At 39.7% G+C, this 18,402-nt stretch overlaps 1 protein-coding gene across 6 annotated transcripts in view; it reads right to left on the bottom strand.

The window, feature by feature from the left end:
- Window positions 1-276: 276 nt before the first annotated feature.
- LOC140477368 (transcriptional activator GLI3-like) overlaps window positions 277-18,402 on the bottom strand; it is a 382,249-nt gene continuing 364,123 nt past the window's right edge. For all 6 annotated transcript variants that reach the window (XM_072571153.1, XM_072571154.1, XM_072571155.1 and 3 more), the window contains 3 exons: window positions 8,588-8,857; window positions 5,723-6,050; window positions 277-4,011 (listed from right to left, as the gene is read on the bottom strand). In XM_072571153.1, coding sequence (XP_072427254.1) covers window positions 1,640-4,011; window positions 5,723-6,050; window positions 8,588-8,857 — 2,970 coding nt within the window. In that variant the 3' untranslated portion in view covers window positions 277-1,639. The remainder of the gene's footprint in view (window positions 4,012-5,722; window positions 6,051-8,587; window positions 8,858-18,402) is intronic.

Here is an 18,402-nt window from a genome sequence, read left to right as displayed (position 1 = left end):
GGAACGTACATTTATATATTGCTTTTCACATTGTCAAATCATCCTAAAGTCCTTTGCAATTAATGGATACTTTTCAAGTGTGACATCAGATCAGTTACACAGATTGTGAGAACCTGACTGCTTCTTCTCAATTATTACTGGCAACCAACCCATCAACAATATGCAAGCTATGTTCCTCAATGTCAAAGGGAGAAAAGGGAAAATATCCCAAGTTACTTCTGTACTTTTAAGAATAATTCCGTGAAGAATGTTGTTTCTAAAAATAAGGACTAAAAATTTAAGAATGAGAATTTTATTAAAATGGTACAAATAGTTGTTCCTCAGTTGCACAACAGCTAAGTGGTTCTCAAAGCAAAAGTACCATGTACACATACACTGATGTAGAGTATTCAGTTGGAGTAAAAGTTACTTGAAATCTCGGCAGTGTTTAAAAATGCCAAAGCCATCAATGAAATTCATCATGGCACTGCTAATTCTACATGTAGATATTTACATTAAGAAGATTACACTTTATCAATGTTTGCACCAAAAAAAATCTAAAAAATACTGAAAAATATTGAAGGTACTGTGTGTATTTTACAAGATGTACTGTAAAGGGTTTTAAACCAAAGTAGTAATAAGCTTTAGTATACAAGTTCTAAGCTGTCTGAGGGACATCTCAAACATGAAATACTAAACAATAGAGTGCTAATCGCTTAACATCAAGCAAAGCTATCAAGTCGGAATTTTGGCAGTATCGTTGGTCCCTATGTGTAAAACTGACAAAAAAATAAGGCACATACCTTAAAAACATTCAGCAAATAACATGCTGTTTCTCATGAAGGACAACCAATACGTTCAAGTTTACTAAACTAACTTAGAATGATCACAGCTACTTTAGAGTTGCATACAGTACTATAGAGCCAAATAAACTCTAAAATAAATGTTCTAAAAAACTAGTACCTGTCTCTGTATGGCTTTCCTGACAGAACTGAACAAAAACAAAAGAAAACATTACAAATAAAACAAGTTAAAACAGTAAAACTGTTTGACCCATTATCTTCAATAAAAAGACAGTCAAGCATTCTGGCTACAAAGCCTTCACATCAGTTTTAAAACATCTGTAGGTCAACAGACTATTAATATCAATTAAAAGACCTACCTGAGTAAAAGACTTTTCTTGGCTTTGATTAAAAAGCTGGTCATATTAGTCAACAGTTTCACAAGGACAGTCACTTATAAAAACCTACCACAAGGTAAAACACCACTTGTGAAAATGCCAACACATATGACAAAATGCACAAGACTTGTGGTCATTACAATAACTACAGGGAACAGTGCTTGCGTTTGGCCTTATATAGTGTTCTAAACATGCATATTAAACATTTACCTCAGCTCATTTTTTCAGTAAACAGAGTAAAGAAAACGCAGTTGCTAACATAAAATAAAACACTGATGTTGTTCAAGTTCAAAATGTCACTGCAGTGGAAAATACATACTTCCAAGTATGGTGTGGGGATACCCAAATTTAGACATCTTTATCCCATAACAGGGATATAATGGAATGCATCCTTTAGCTGGGATGAAATAGTTTTTAAAAAAAGTACATTGGTGGCTAAAGAAAGAAAGAACCTTGTCCATATACTCAGTGTTCAGATCTTTATGGCATAACTGTTAGGAATTTGCTTTCTTCTGCAAGTGAAGTCAGCAAAGAGGTCATGTCGCCAATGGCCATATTTGTAGTGCTCACAGGCATGCTGTGGAATGTGAGAGATGTACGTGGCGTATTGAGGCGAGAAGAAGTCTGGGAGAGGTTCTGCAGAATGCTTGGACTCAGGGCTCCTGAAATGAAGCTGCCATGGTCTCCATCATCTAGGATTGCATCAAAATCAATCTGTACAGTATCTAGTCTATTGCTGTCAACAGTGCTAGTCACTTGATTGGATCCTGGGGAAAGCAGCTCAGAAGACTTAGATTGGCCAACCTGCTGCAGCTGGCAGTCAGTCTCCTGACCAGTGAATGAGACAGTTTTCATGGCTTGTTGTTTGAAGTTAGAATTTTGATTATATTCTTGACTGATATAATATTGTAAATTGGAGCACAAATTGTGCATGGTCTGCTGCTGATCTTGCATTTCTGTTTTAATACTGGTCATCCTGGACATTTGGTTATTACCTACATTGCTGTGTTGGTGTGGTGCACGATTCGCCAACAGACTTGGCTGTTTGTTGGCATTGTGATTTGCATATATTTGATGAGCCTTTGTTATATATGATCCGAATTGTAGACTTCCTGGATTATGAGAAATTTGTTGAGAACCATAAAGCCCTAGAAACACAGCAGGTTGAGATGGCTGATTACCTGATTCATTGATGCCTGAACCATTGATATTTGTCTGAGCAGGTCTACTTATATCATGGAAATGTAACCCTGCCATCATTTGCTGACTGTCAGCTTGCTGACACTGAATGAAATTCTGCACCATCATATTTCTGTTTTGCATCCCATTGGTCATCTTCGTGGTTTCATGACCAGTTGGCATTGAAGAAAGTGTGCGTCCTGCTTGGCTGTTATTAACTTGTGAACTGTTCAACTCCACTTCTTGGTTTGGTAAATTTGCAGCATAAGGGAAATCCATTACTGCAGAAGCAAACATCTGTCTGCTTGGGTTTCGTTTAAGCTCCTGTCCTTTGCTTGTTGAGGGGTTCAAAGAGTTACCTGTAGTCATCATATTGTACTGAACACCATATGGAGTTTCTTCCACATATTGGTGATAACCATTTGGCTGACCTGCAAAAACATTCTGTTGAACCACTGGCAGGTTCTGTTGAAGGTTTGTTGTGTTAAATATACCAAGTGACCGACTTTGCTGCACTGAACCCACAGCTTGCTGCTCATACTTCTGCTTTTGAGGTGACATGTCAACACTTCCTGAGCTTACTTCATTCCATTGAATTGGTAGATCATCCTTATTTGTTTCAGAGTTCATCTGTGGGCTGTGGTACTGCTGGTTCGCTGAATGAGACTGGTCAAAAGAGGGCATGGATCCTGCTATATCTTGCTGTAATTCATTGGCTGGCAGGCCTGACAGATGGTCATATGTTTCCTGGCTTGACATATTTATTTCACTCTGGAAGAGATTGCCTACTTTATTATTTTGCGAGCTAATGTACTGAACAACATCATCTGGCAAGATATCCTCATCAATATGGCCATAAGTTTCCATAGCCATGGCCTCCAGGGCAACATTTTCACTAATACTAGGAGGGCAAGGAGAATAGGTATTCCGATGGAGGTTTCCATCAGATCGAGTGTAGTTCTGAAGACTGAGATTACGTTGTTCCATCGAAGGAGGCACAGGGAGAGGGTTAACATTGTTAAGACTGTTAAAACGATGTACCCGGGGTAAAGAGAGGGGATCCATCACAGTTCTCACAGGATCACTGGCTCTTCTTATTCCATTGCCTGGTACATCGTGAGGCAACAAGGGCCTCCGGCCGTATCCATTAGGTCCCCCATCACTGCATCTTCGAGAAATATTTGCCTGAGGCAAGGGAAATACTCGACTGTCTCTGCAGTCACCTAACAGGGACATCCTTGTCTTTAGGCTCATCCGCTCCATGTTCGGCAATGGAGTTGGTGGTGGCCCACCCGTGGCTGCAGCATATTTGGCCTTCAGCCGATAATGCTGTGCTGGAGTAAGGCTCAGTAGCCCAGGTAGCCCACCACATTGGCTGGCATCACTTGACCGCCTGGATGCATCCGTTGAGATGGGGTCGTAGGAATCAGTAACACTCAGGTTGTTTGGTCGGCTTTCAGCCTGGGAGACCTCACTGGACCTTCTACTTGATAGATATGGTGAAATGCCAGAAGACCTGCGGCTGCTCATGTAGGCGGAGCTAATGGTACTGGTGGTGCTGTCACGTCTCTCATTTAGCTTCTTTAACATTGTGACTTCTGCATTTGAAAGTTCATTTCTGTTTGGCAGGATAGTCATGGACCCTCCAACACTAGAGCTGTCCAGCTGAGAACCTGTGTTTAAATACAAGATTTTAATCAGCAAGTATATCTTTAGACAATCCTAGTGTTCTTTAATGTTCAACTGGGAGAACTTCAATGCACTGTCAGAAGGAAGTTGAGCTTAAAAAGGCAAAGAACATTTAAAAAATTTTCAATTCCTGAGCTACAGGACAAGAATTAATTATAATGGGTAATTAAATAAAAAAAAGGTTCGTTCACCCAACAGTACAGGCACAAACTTAATTTGAAAATTACTTGTATACTTTCGCAGATGTGTACCAGACATTCCTTTCAGTTCAGTCTTTTCCTCCAAATTACTCAGTATTCCCCACCATAATCCAGTTTTTAAAATCTTTATTAAAACATCTGGATTGCTTTACAATTGTTCTCTATTTGCCAATAGGCTACAACATATCTAGTATAACTAAATGCCAACTATAAAGGCAATTCACACTATTTTGTGCTACAAAGGGTCATCTAAAGTATTGGAGAACAGTTCTATTACCACTATAACTGCTGTCGGGCTCTATTTACTGAAGTGGGGGCTGTATTCTATGAAACTTCGTCCATGTAACAGGCCACCAAAGGTCAATTCTGGGAGTGGAATTTTTCAATCTTGTTAGGTCAGCTCTTCCACAAATTTGAAAGACCTCTTAACACAAATGAACCAGAGAGAATCTTTGACATAAATAAAAGAACATTAAAAGAAATCACCATGGAGCTGCTCTATTTGTGTTATGGATCCAATTTATTTCTATGGGAAATGGAATCCTGGACTAGTATAAATGTCCTTCTCAGAATTGGAAATACACATTTTAATACAAGTGTTGCAATTTAATTTAGAACACTGAAACGTTTTACATCTGCAACAAATGGCACAAGTATTTGACAGGACGTGTCTGCAGAAGTCCTTTTGGTTTGCAACCATTTTTGATGACAAAGAATATTTTTTTCCACAAATCAGCCCCAGCTAAACATCGATAGTAAGCAAATTATCCATTAATCGCTTTCAGACACTTTTTGAGAGAGAATTTTGTCTGCACGAGTTAGATGGAGTAGTGCTGTGCATGTTAGACATCCAGAAAAGCAGCAAACACTCTCACTGTCAAGTGCAGAATAAGCATACTCTCACACTGCCTCCTTATTGCACCTCACTGCTGTAAAGTCAATGCCCCTTCTTCTTCTTCAAACATAAAACTTCCAATTGGCAAATGTGTCAGATTGTCGATTGGGAGCTTTGTTTGTTAAAGTGGAACCCATTATCTTAGGAAAACTTCAGGAAGCACCAATTTAGACACAAAGTAAGGCAGTCAAATTTCCATGCTGGGAATCTATTAAACGCAAGGGTTCTTTTCTTCCTTTAAACTACAATGACAATTATTGTAAAAGCAGGCTGAGAATACGGAAATATTTTTACTTGTCTGCAGTCTATGATACCTTAAGTGATCAGTTTTAGCGTTTCTTGATTATTGCTGCTCTTTTCATTTTAAAGACCAAAATATAGAAATCACTAAATCGGTAATTATTTCCAGTATTAATTAAGAAGCATTTGTCATTTTAGAAAACCAGCTAGTTGTTTCAGGAATCAATTGATTCAAAAACTTTTTCTCAATGGCCTCCAGCCGTTTTAACATGAAACACAATTAAATATCCTGCAATATTCTGTGGCTCAGATAATTATCTCCTCTCTGTGTTTTAAAGGAATAATTTAATTCTTCCTTACCACTTCCTGTTATAGGAGGCAAGGTTGTGTTTTTGGTAGCTGGAATGTTGTTGACTCTGGGAAGAAGTCCATTGACTTGTTTCAACCTTTCCACCTTTAGCTGCTCCATCCACCTGGTCCCTGTCAAATTTCTTCTGGCTTGCAGGCCCAATGCTGAAGTTGCTGTAGAAACTGTAGAGTCCATAATTGGTGCCTCATCAATGGCACTGAGATCTCCCACACTGCCTCCGCTATTCAGATTAAGCTCGATCCCACTGTTGGAGTGGTTGCTGAAGGGGGACGGTTCACTGCTGCATGAAGACTGACCACCAGGGCTTGGCTGAGATGTCTGTGGGATGAACAGAAAGGAACAGCTGAGTTGCCTTGGTTTTTTTATGCATAAGGGAATCCGATAGCTTTGTAAATGCAGCACAAAGCTAAACTGATTATTGTGCTCATGGAAGTGACGTAAAAAAACATTAGCACATAAGATAATAAGAATCTGACCTTTAAAATGTTGCTAAGTTGTGCATTATCTAAGCTCATGTAAAATAGTAACAGAACCTGAGTAACATGCCAAAATACTAAGAGTTACACTTGTACACAAATCCACCAGAACTAAATAGTGCCAAGCCTTTACATGTGGGCAGATTGTACTTTTGATGTGGTTCTGACTAGCCAAGCAATGTATGTGGTGACCTAACATAAGGAAATTACATCAGAAATTATGACTAAAATGTACCTAGCTTCAGTGTAAGAATGGAAAAAGAAAATCAAAATATCAAGAAAAAAGCGTTTTTGGTTAAATTAAAGGGAAGGAAAATTTGGTAAATTGTGCCGCAGTTCGCCAACTGGAAAATTTAAATAGGTAATGAAAACACTACAACTTCAGCATATTCCAGGAAGGATAAAGGGACTGCATTGAGAATTGTGGTTTTAATCAACAAGGTAAAAACAATGACTGCAGATGCTGAAAACCAAATACTGGATTAGTGGTGCTGGAAGAGCACTGTAGTTCAGGCAGCATCCAACGAGTAGCGAAATCGAGGGCTTTTGCCCGAAACGTCGATTTCGCTGCTCGTTGGATGCTGCCTGAACTGCTGTGCTCTTCCAGCACCACTAATCCAATTGTGGTTTTAAGCAGATTAGATAAAATTTGAAATTAAAAGAAAAGTACTTAGCACTTGTTAGACATATGATGTACATCAAAAATAAGTTTGCAGAAATACAATGAGAAAGCAATCTGCAAAGATGAAGGATTATGAGAGAGATTTAACAAAGAGAAAACATAAAATAGTCCTCAAAAGTTTCTCAGCATTTATTTGCAATTATCTGCCCAGGGGTGTTCAGTGCTTTTATTAATGTCCCAATATTCCTTTACTATGACACATTAGTGGTACCTAAGAGAATAGACTCAGTGGGGATATGGTTAATAAGAAATGGTTTTATGATGGAGATCTTTCAACACAGGTGATAGATATTGGTATCAGGATTATAGGATATAGAACAGTTAGTGGAATTAATTCTTCAAGACCAAGTCTGGTCTAAATCTGACTGCATTCTCACCCAATGCAACTGACCCTTACTAGCCCTCTCAGTGATTCATGAAGCCCCATCACCATTTTCTCAATGCAATAATTCCCAGCAAGGTCAGCAACCCCAACATTGCAGATTTCCTTTTAAATTCTAGAAACATCTCAATACCAGCCTTAATTTGTACAGCAATTTCAAGTAATCAGAGAATGAAACATGCAATAAAATCTCACCTTATTACCCACTGTCCTTGGGAAGACAGAACAAGAAATGAGACAGCACCAGACAGAAAGGTCAGCAAATTAGTGAAAGCAAGGAAGAGAACAGAAAGTTACTTCAGTTAGTAGTGATTAAATGCAGGGCAGGGATAACGAAAACAAGGGATCAGTATATTTCACTAGCAGTCAAGTAAACACAGTTTTTTTTAAATTGAGAAGTGAGGTATTACTTGTCTGAGTAAGTTGATTCATTTTTTTTTTACACACCATATTAAACACATTATTCTCATAAAGCCTGTTGCCTCATCAAATAAAACTAAAACAACTTAGTGGAACATGGTTTTGCTTTTAACATATTCACACTTGGTTTCCTTAAGCCATCACTGCTTGCCCAAAACCTGTTAATTTTAGCCCAGATTGTCGTTTCCAAAATGTTTCTTGCTGGGGTAAACTGACTGGGCTGTGGTTGCTAGGTTTATCCATACAAACGTTTTGAACACAGATGCAACATTGGCAATCCTCCAGTCTTCTGGGGCCACCACTGTATCTGAGGAGGACTGGAAGATTGTAGCCAGCTACTCTACAGTTTCCAACATTACTTCCCTCAGCATCCTCAGACCCATCACCTTCAGTCTGATGACTTATCAACTTCAAAAGCTCCTTTTTAAAAGATTTTCAGATGTTATTCATGGTTAGCCATCTGTATCCATGCACTTTGCCATCTTAAACTCAATTTAACAATGGAAAAGAAGCTTTAACAGGTGGCATTGGAAACTTTTCAACTGAGCTTATGGACAGTTTTTCTCCTCCGCACAAACACCAAGGAATAGACATCAGAAGGTCACAGTTAGCTGATCCTAGTGAGGGATCATAAATGTACTCCTAAATTTGCCTGCAGGTATGAAATCAAATAAGACACGACTCTGTTTTCCACAAGTGAAAAGCCTGCTGACAGTCATTTTTATTAGGTATAGAACCTTTTATTGAATGGAGTACCAGAGCTCTGCCATTAATTGTGGTACAGGTGGTCGTTAAGAATAAGCATCTTCAGGGCAAGAGGATAAAAATCTGAAAGGAAAATGCTTTAAATTTCGTGAAATGAATGTCATAATTAATTTTGAAAATAATAGCATACCATTGGCTTCTCTGTCTTTATGGCCTTAACTTGAAGGCATTCTTCCCGCTTTGAGGTAGTGTTGTTTAACTCAGCCTGTTGCTGCCCAGGTGATTTAGACCGGGAGTTGTTGCCTGAGTCCCTGGGTGGTGGTGGTCTTGGGTGGATATCTCCTCGCTGTTTCTTCGTGATATGAGCCTCAGGGCCATGGACTGTTTTGACATGCTTTCGGAGGGAACTGGGATCAGTGTAACGCTTTGTGCAGCCAGGAATTTTACAAACGTAAGGTTTCTGATAAAAGCCAAAAAGAAGCATTAAAAGGAGGGTTCACAACAAAGTGACAGCGAAATAAATTGAACATTAAAAACCTGGATGCAAAGTTGATTTACTGACTGAGTTATGTGTTCTTTTTTGAGGTGAAGAATTGGTTTTAAGAATGGATTTGCAATTTCCAACAGTTTGCTCAAACGTTTGACTATTAGGTCAACAAAGAGAGCAAGAGTTTCGTGTCCAGTCAGCCATAAATACGAACTGGTACCCCAAAATGGATTGACTGAAAACCACTTTTGATGAGTATCATTACTTTTGTACATTTTTGAGAAACTTAGTAAATTCTATAAAATCTGTGAACAAGGAGTGATCTGAAAGAAGGAAGACTGATGAGCTGATGTCTAGAGAAATTAATTAGCTAAGCAGATAGGGAAATGGTTATGAGTTGAAAATTCTTTGTCTAAACTAGTACAGTGGTTTAAAATAGAACTAGACAAACATATGAACTGGATTAGTGGTGCTGGAAGAGCCCAGCAGTTCAGGCAGCATCCAAGGAGCTTCGAAATCGACGTTTTGGGCAAAAGCCCTTGTTTTTACCTCAAACATATGAACTGCATTGAATGCTTGGATTAACTTGTTAAACTACTTATGACTGCATAAAAAATAAGGACTCAATGTGCACAGTTGTTGGGCAAGAAGATCTATATTTTATATTGTAAAAATCCAGTTTTGTTTGCAGTTGGTTTTAAATTACAATCTACAATTTACCTTCTGCAGTCACTAGCTGGAAATAGGGTTGTAGCAAGGCTTCCGATGAAAGAGCAGTTTAATTAAGGTCCAACTAAAACAGGATCTTCATTAAGTAAGTCAGATGGGTGTTTGTCTTAGGAGCACATAAAACGAGCTAACTTCATGTAACTTATAATACAGCGCCAGAGTTGAGTGATTAAAGGAGTTCAGGGGACGAAAGTAAAAAGATGAATCATTTCTCTTGCTTTCGTCTTCTCCTGAATTTTTGAACGTCAGGAATTGATTCTTATTCTGTTAAAGGCACAGAAGTTTGTTTTTGGGTGAGTATCTGGAAAGTGATAAAAGTTTATTCCATTCCTAAGTTTTAAAATAACAGCAAGTTATAGTTATGATTAATAATACAAAAAAAACTAACTGTAATTCCTGAGAACACATGAACATGGCAGCTCAGGTGATGTGTCACAATTGCAGCACATGGGAATTCCTGTATGCTGGTTTGGTCCAGAGCAGACACGACAATGGCTAATGTTCATCGTTTGAGAAGCTTCAGCTCAAGAGTTTGAGCTAGAGGATGACCGGCAGATGATGCAATGTAGCTGGAATGGAGAAAGTTATCTGGATTCATGTACCAGGAAGCAGTCATGCCTCTTATTATTGAGTCAGTGTTCATGGTTAGCCATCTGTATCCTTGAACTTTGCCATCTTAAACTCACTTTACCAAAGGAAAAGAACCTTTAACAATTTGCGTTAGAAGCTTTCCAAGTGAGCTTATGTACAGTTTGCTGATTTCCTCCTCAGCACAGACACCAAGGGATAGATGTCAGAAGGTTATAGTTAGTTGATCCTAATTAAGGACTGTAAATGTACTCCTAAATTTGCCTGCACGTTTGAAATCAAATAAGAAAATATGACTGTGAGTCAGGCAAGGGAGCCAAGAGCACTGGAGAAGCCTTTGCAATTGGCTTGAAGTTCTTTTGGCTTGTCCAGCTGAGAATGAAAGTTGAAGAATAGATGGATTAATTGACCATGGCACCATGTGCTATTCAAAACTGGGGGTAAAGGAATGGCATAGTAGAAGGGACATTATAATGTGAGAGACTGATACTGTTCTCTGCAATTGAGTTTGAGAGTTCAGTTGCCTGCTCGGTGCCAGGGTTTTGGATATTTGCTCAGGGCTGGAGACGAATGTGTAGTGAGAATGGATGATCCAGTGTTCGTAGGTACCCATTCTATAAATGTTACAAAGAAGGAGATTCTGCTTGGTCAGCATGAGAAACTAATTGCAAAATCAAGAAGCAGATGCTCAAAGTTCAGAATTTTTGGATTATTACATGCAAGTTTGCAGATTCAATTAGACAGACTAGTGTGGGAGAGGTGCATTCCAGTTCATGGGCTCTAGCACCAATATTGGGACAATGGGATCAGTATCAATGGAATGATCTCCACCTGAACTATGTTAGGGTTTGTGTTCTTGCCAATCTCTTACAAATAGGGAAATGGACAGGATTTTAAACTCAACGGGAGGGGTAAAGGATAAAATTTGTAAACTTGTGGAAAATAAAAATATTATGGCCAAAGAGAATCTAAGAGAGAAACAATGAATACGAATATAAGACAAGAATTTACAAACAGAAATAATATGGTAATTAGGGCTTCTATAACAGCATCCTCAGCAGCTGGCAAAGAGAATCCCGATTAGGATGAAGTCGCCTGTCTGCCACAATAACAGTTATCCTATGCCAGCTGAAGAGGAACAAGAAACTTGGAAAGGGAGAAGATAAATTCAGGTGGTATGGTTCATTGTTAAACAGAGAAGGTCTCCTGCTCAAAGAAGACCAGATATTAGACTCCAAATTAAAAAGCTGAACCTCAAAGCCAATCACCCAAAGCTCATCCAAATTGGCCTAGAAGCAGAAAAATCAGAAGAATTCAGGTCTGGCTAAAGGACAGGTGGCGGGGGGGAAGAGGACTTCTTTTTCACTGGACACTGGGGCCGGTTATTGACTATGAGGGAGCTGCTAATTTTGTACTTGCATGGGATCTGGATTCCAACAGAATTAGTGAAAAAGGATTTAGGCTTTAAGCTAGTAATACAGTGCAGCTGGGAGACTTACATAAGAAAGCTAAGCAGCCTAAATGTAAACAAAACAGGGTAGGAAAGAAATAGTGAAGAATAAAATAAAGGAGGAAATGATCGCAAGGGAATAGTGTTGGAAATATGGTTGACTGTGAAGATATGAAAAACGGACTGCAATTGTTGGGAGTAGGTTGAGCACACAAGTGGTGTTTGAAATTTAATCTGAAATATGTGAAATGGTACAGTTCTAGTAAAGTCATTCTGCCAAACATATTCCTGCCATGATCCCATTGTATTGCTCGAAAATTGGTGTATCCCCACACTAAATTGGGGGAGGGATGTGGGTTTATTCACTCATGATTGCTGGCTGGCTGACATTACTGGCCTAGTTGCCCTTGAGAAGGTGGTGTTGAACTGCTTTATTGCACTGCTGCAGTCCACGTGCTGTAGGTAGACCCAACAATGCCACTACAGAGGGAGTTCTGGGATTTTGATCCAGCATCAGTGAAGGAACAGTGATATATTTTCAAGTCATGATGGTGAATGGCTTGGAAGGGAACATACAGGTGGTAGTGTGCCCATTAATCTGCTTGTCCTTCAACAAATTGGTAGAGAACTTGAATAAAAAGTACAAATGTACATTATTTTTGTAGGTGCTCTGAGATTCCAACTATTAGTGTGGTTTATCATTTATTATATCTTTTATCCAACTGGATTCTATGTTTTAGCTGTTAATTGCATTCCTTTTTTCTATTGCCATTATTTTAATCACAAATAAATGTAGCTATTCAGCTTTCTGGTTTCCTTTCTCTTAACTTTTCAAAATATGTTATAACTTGATGTGTGAGAGTCCCAGACCTCACTTTTTGGTAGCCTTGTTTCAGTCTCAACATTAGTGCTTTTGGCTCTACTGTTTTTTATTACACACCCCGCCCTAATCCCTCAAGGACTCTTACTAATCTGCCAGCTGCAGATGCTTCTGACAATCACACTGTCCTTGTGGAGATTAAGTCTCACCTTCACACTGACAGCACCCTCCATTATGTTGTGTGGGACTATCACTGTGCTAAACGGGACAGACTTTGAACAGATCCAACAACTCAACACTGGGGCATCTATGAGGTGCTGAGGGCCTTCAACAGCAGTGCAATCAGCAACCACATGTCCAAGCATATCCCATACACAACCATTACCATCAAGCCAGGGGATCAACCCTGGATCAATGGGGAGTGTAGAAGGGCATGACAGAAGCCTTCTAGATGGAAGTGTTGTGGGTTTGGAAGATGCTGTCTAAGAAGCCTTGGTGACTACCTGCAATGTATCTTGTAGATGATACACATTGCTGCTATGCAGTGTCAGTGGTGAAGGGAATGGATGTTTGTGAATGTGGTGCCAATCAAGCAGGTTGCTTTGTTCTTCATGAGTGTTGTTAGAGCTGCACTCATTTCGGCAGTGGGGAATATTCCATCATACTCCTGACTTGTACCTTGTTGATGATGGATGGGCTCTGGGGAGGTAATTTACTTGCCACAGTATTCCTAGCCTCTGACCTGCTGTAATGTGGTGAGTCTGTTTCAGTTTCTCGTCAATGGTAACCCCAGGATATTGATAATGGGGGATTCGATGATGGCATCTTCACTGAATGTCAAGAACAGTGGTTAGGTGGTCTCTTTTTGGGGATGGTTATTGCTTGGCATTTGCATGGTGTGAATGCTACTTGTCACTTGTCAGCCCAAGCCTGGATAGCATATGAATCTTGTTGCATTTGAACATGTTGAACACAGTACATGTTTTGCTTCAAAATCTGAGGTGTCGTAAATGGTGCTGAACAGTTTTGCCAATGATTGCACAATCCCCGCTTCTAATCTTAGAATGGAGGGAAGATCATTGATGAAGCAGCTAAGATGGTCTGGCCTAAGACACTATCTTGAGGGGCTCCTGCAGGAATACCCTGGTGTTGAGATGACTGACCTCCAACAACCACAATCATCTTCCTGTATGCTTGGTATGACTCCAATTAGCAAAGAGTTTTCCCTCGATTCCCATTCATTTCAGTTTTGCTAGGGCTCCTTAGTGCCACACTCAGTCAAATGTGACCTTGATGTCAAGGGCTGTCACTCTTACCTCACCTTTGGAATTCAGCTCTTTTGTCCATGTTTGAACCAAGGCTATAATGAGGTCAGGAGCTGATTTGCTCTAGCAGAAGCAAACTGGGTGTCACAGAGCAGGTTAATGCTGAGCAGGTGGTTTTACTTGATAGCACTGTTGATGATGCCTTCCATCATTTTATTGACAGATGAATGTAGACAGATGGGTGAGTAACAGGATGGTTGGATGTGTCCTGCACTTTGTGTAGAGGACACAGCTGGGCAAAATTCCACATTGTTGGTTGATGCCAGTATTGTAACTGTACTGGAAAATCTTGGCTAAAGGGAACAGCAAGTTCTGGAGCACAAGTCTACAATACTATGGCTAGTGTTGTCAGGCCCACAGCCTATTCACTGTGCAATGTCTCCCACCATTTCTTGATATCACTTGGAGTGAATCGAACTGGCTGAAGACGGGTATCTGTGATGCTAACAATGACTGGAAGAGGCCAAGATAGATCATCCATTCGACATTTCTGGATGACGATTGCTGTAATTACTCCAGTCTTATCTTTTGCACTTATGTGCTGGGTTTTTCTATCATTGAGGATAGGGATATTTGTGGAGCCTCTATTTCCAATGAGTTAATAATTGTCCACCATTATTAACAACTGAATGTGGCTAGAATGCAGAGCTTAGATCCGATCTCTTGATTGTGGGATTAGTTAGCCTATCACTTGCTACTTATGCTGTTTCACATACCAGTAGTCCTGTTTGATAGCTTCACCAGTTTGACATCCCATTTTTGGGTATGCCATGTGCTGCTCCTGGCATGCCCTTCTACACTCTCCACTGATCCAGGGTTGATCCCCTGGCTTGATAGTAATGGTTGTGTATGGGATATGCTTGGACATGTTGTTGCTGATTGCGCTGCTATTGAAGGCCCATAGCACCTTATAGATGCCCCAGTGTTGAGTTGTTGGATCTGTTCAAAGTCTGTCCCATTTAACACAATTTGTGATAAAATAATGGCAGTAGAAAAAAGGAATGCAATTAACAGCTAAAAAATAAAATCCAGATGGATAAAAGATATAATACTAATAGTTGGAATCTCAGAGCACCTACAAAAAATAATGTACATTTGTACTTTTTATTCAAGCTTTCTACCAATTTGTTGAAGGGAGATTGAGAAGAAATACGCATATGTATTAGAGAAATGGATAACAAACACAATAACACTCATGGGTTTGATGTCTAGAAATAGGAACCACCAACTCAGGATTTGGGATAGGCCATTTAGAACTGAGAAGAGGAAACATTTCTTCAGAGTGGGTCAACCTGTGGAATTCTGTATCACACAAGGAAAATGAAGGCCAAAGGACTCATTACATTCAACAAAGAACTTTTAGATTTCAAAGGAATCAAGGGGTACGGGGAGAAAGCAAGAATATGGCATTGAGATAGAAATCAGCCATGATGATATTGAATGACAGAGCAGCCTTGAAGAGCCAATTGCCTATTTCTGCTCCTAAGTTTTATGTTTCTATTATTTTGATTACACTGAAAGTAAGTGAAAAGAAGAAGAGGACAGTGAATGGAGTTCCTATAAAGTGTATAGGACTCCATTCTACCCCAACACTTAGGAAGCGCACAAAAAAAAATGATAGATCTAGTAATGGTAAATAATATTGGATGTAGTAATGTGGATTAAACTAAAGCAATTATTGAAGCAAGTGTAAGGGAACATCGAGGAAATAGTGACCTTAGTACAGTACAGTGGAAAATATTTTCCATTAACAGGAAAGAACAAACCAAACAGCAGTGAGTCTCCACAGATGAATTCCATCATAAAACAATAGCTGTAGATTAATAATAAGGTATACATTAAATATTTAGACAATAGTACAGGGCATGATAAGAGAGAATAGGAGAGAAGCCAATTAAACAAAAGGGAAGATAAAGAAAACATATGAAACTAAACTACCAAGGAATATGAAACAAAATAGCCACAGCCACAGCAATACAAATGTAAGGATGTACTGAGAATACCAGCATTAAGTTATAGATAGATAATACAATGGGTAATGCTGGGGAGAAGGCAGAAATGCTAAATCATTATTTTGCTTCAGTATTTATCAGGGAGATAGACCAATTAGAAAGGTGGCATGGTGACTCAGTGGTTAGCACTGCTGCCTCACAGCATCAGGGCCTGAGTTCAATTCCACCCCCAGGCGACTGTCTGTATGGAGTATGTACATTCTCCCGGTGTCTGTGTGGGTGTCCTCCAGGTGCTCCAGTTTTCTCCCACAGTCCAACAATTGGCCAAGCTAAATTGCCCTTAGTGTCCAGGAATGTGTAGGCTGGGAGGATTAGCCAGGGGAAATGCAGGATTACAAGGATATGGTAGGGGCTTGGGCCTGGGTGCAATCTTCTTCGGAGGGTTGGTGTGGATTTGATAGGCAAAATGGCCTGCTCCCACACTGTAGGGATTCTCTGAAAAGTAACAATATGTCTGCATACAAAATAAAAAAACAGGATAAAACAGGATAAAAACCCCTGACAATAACGGATTGCAACCATACATTTAAGGAAAATTAAGCAAGAGATACTAGAACATTACAATGCAACTATAATATTTGTTCCAAAATTAAGTAGAACCAAAAGACTGGGAACTAGCCAATGAACTTCATTTATTTCAGAAGGGAATCAGAACATGACCAGGTTCAGTCATCTTAACATTTGTTATCAGGAAAATACCATAATCAAATTATCCAGAAAAGGAGAGAGAAGATTTAGAAAAAGGAAATATAAAAATGAATAGGTAAGTATGGATTTTATAAAGGTAATTTTTTGCTTGACCAAACTTATTAATTTTGTTAAGGGGCTAATTTAGAGAGTAGAAAATAGTAGATGTAATTTACCTGGCTTTTCAAAAGATTATCAATAATGTGGCCTATATAAATGAATAAATAAGATCATAGAATGCAGAGTTGGGGATAAGTGGTGAATAGATTGCTTTCAGGACAGAAATCAGAGAATGGAAGTAAAAGGTGGCAGCGGGTGGGAATTGGTGTTCCACAAGATTCAGAACTGAGACAACTGCTGTTCAAAATGTAAATTAATGATTTGAAATTTGGGATCAAAAACAGTTCGTATTCTCTCTATTGTTCTTCACCCCTCACCAGTTCAAATACTGACACCTTGGGGCGATTTTATCTAAAATCGAATTGGGAGCATCTGCTGGTGAGCACTTCACTGTAATGTCTCCACAGTTGGTCAATGGATACCCTAGCAGTGGCTGGGCCTTCTACCTCCAGCCTGCCTGTTACCCTCAGCCTGTGGACTTCAAGCCAAAGAAGGCACATATGCCTCTGGACAGGACGTACTCAGCATGTCTGAACACTCTAGACAGAAGACCTTGTGAGAGAACATGGATGGCATTGGTTACATATTATCAATTTGTTGTGACATTTGTTTACTTTTCTTCAGCGGTTGTAACAGATAGGGTGGAGATGGAAGGCCCGACTACCTTTAGAGAGTGTCATAGATTCATAGAGTTATACAGCACAGAAACAGAACCTTCGGCCCAACTCATCCATGCTGACCAATTTTCTCAAACTAACTAGTCCCATTTGCCTGCGTTTGGCCCATATCCCTCTTAAGCCTTTGCTACTCATGTACCTGTCTAAATGTCTTTTGGATGTTGTAATTGTACCTGCATCTACCACTCCCACTGGCAGTTCATTTTACATACAAACCACCCTCTGTGTGAAAAAGAGCCCCCTCAAGTTCCTTTTAAATCTTTCTCCTCTCACCTTAAAATTATGCCCTCTAGTTTTGACTTCCCAAACTCTAAGGAAAAGACCTTTGCTATTCACTTTATCTATGCCCCTCATGCCCCTCACCCTCAATCTTCTACGGTCCAGGTCAAAAAAGTCCCAGCCTATCCAGCCTCTCCTTGTAACTCAAACCCATCAGTCTCAGTAACATCCTTGTAAATCTTTACACATTTAATAGTATTCTTCCTATTGCACGTCGACCAGAACTATATATAGTACTCCAAAAGTGGCCTGACCAACATCCTGTATAACTGCAACATCTTGTCCCAACTTCTATACTCAATAGTCTGTGCAATGAAGACAAGCTTGCTGCGCATTCTTTACCACTCTTTCCCTGCCAACTCCGAGTGTGGTCATAGCCATTTTCATCTCGGCTGCATATTTGTTATTGCCAACACGATGGAAGGAAACACAGGTCCTCCCCTAAGCAGTTTCAGGCTCACTCTGTTTATATCAGTGAACCCTCAAATTTAACCATTCCCTTCTTGGTAGCCCTTCCCATCAACCACAGGGGCTTTGAATTTCCTCAAGTCCCAAAATAACCCATTTATACAAATCTTCATCTGTACACAACACACACACACACACACACACACACACCTGGTGCTTTGTTTCTTCATCCCTATCAAAACTGCAGACTGTTGATCACCCCATGGCCTGAATAGCCCTTTCTCTTCAATGTTGGCATCACCCCTCCTTAATATTGAATCGTCCACACCTTCACAATTGCAATCCCCTTTGTATGCCCACAATTAAGATCCACAGTTCCCTCCTGCAGCAATGGCTGGACGTAACCTCTCCTTGACTTTTACT

Source organism: Chiloscyllium punctatum, chromosome 5 (genome assembly GCF_047496795.1).
Source record: "Chiloscyllium punctatum isolate Juve2018m chromosome 5, sChiPun1.3, whole genome shotgun sequence".
Taxonomy (NCBI): domain Eukaryota; kingdom Metazoa; phylum Chordata; class Chondrichthyes; order Orectolobiformes; family Hemiscylliidae; genus Chiloscyllium; species Chiloscyllium punctatum.
Note: the sequence above shows the minus strand (reverse complement) of the source record. Positions and strands in the feature narration are given on the sequence as shown.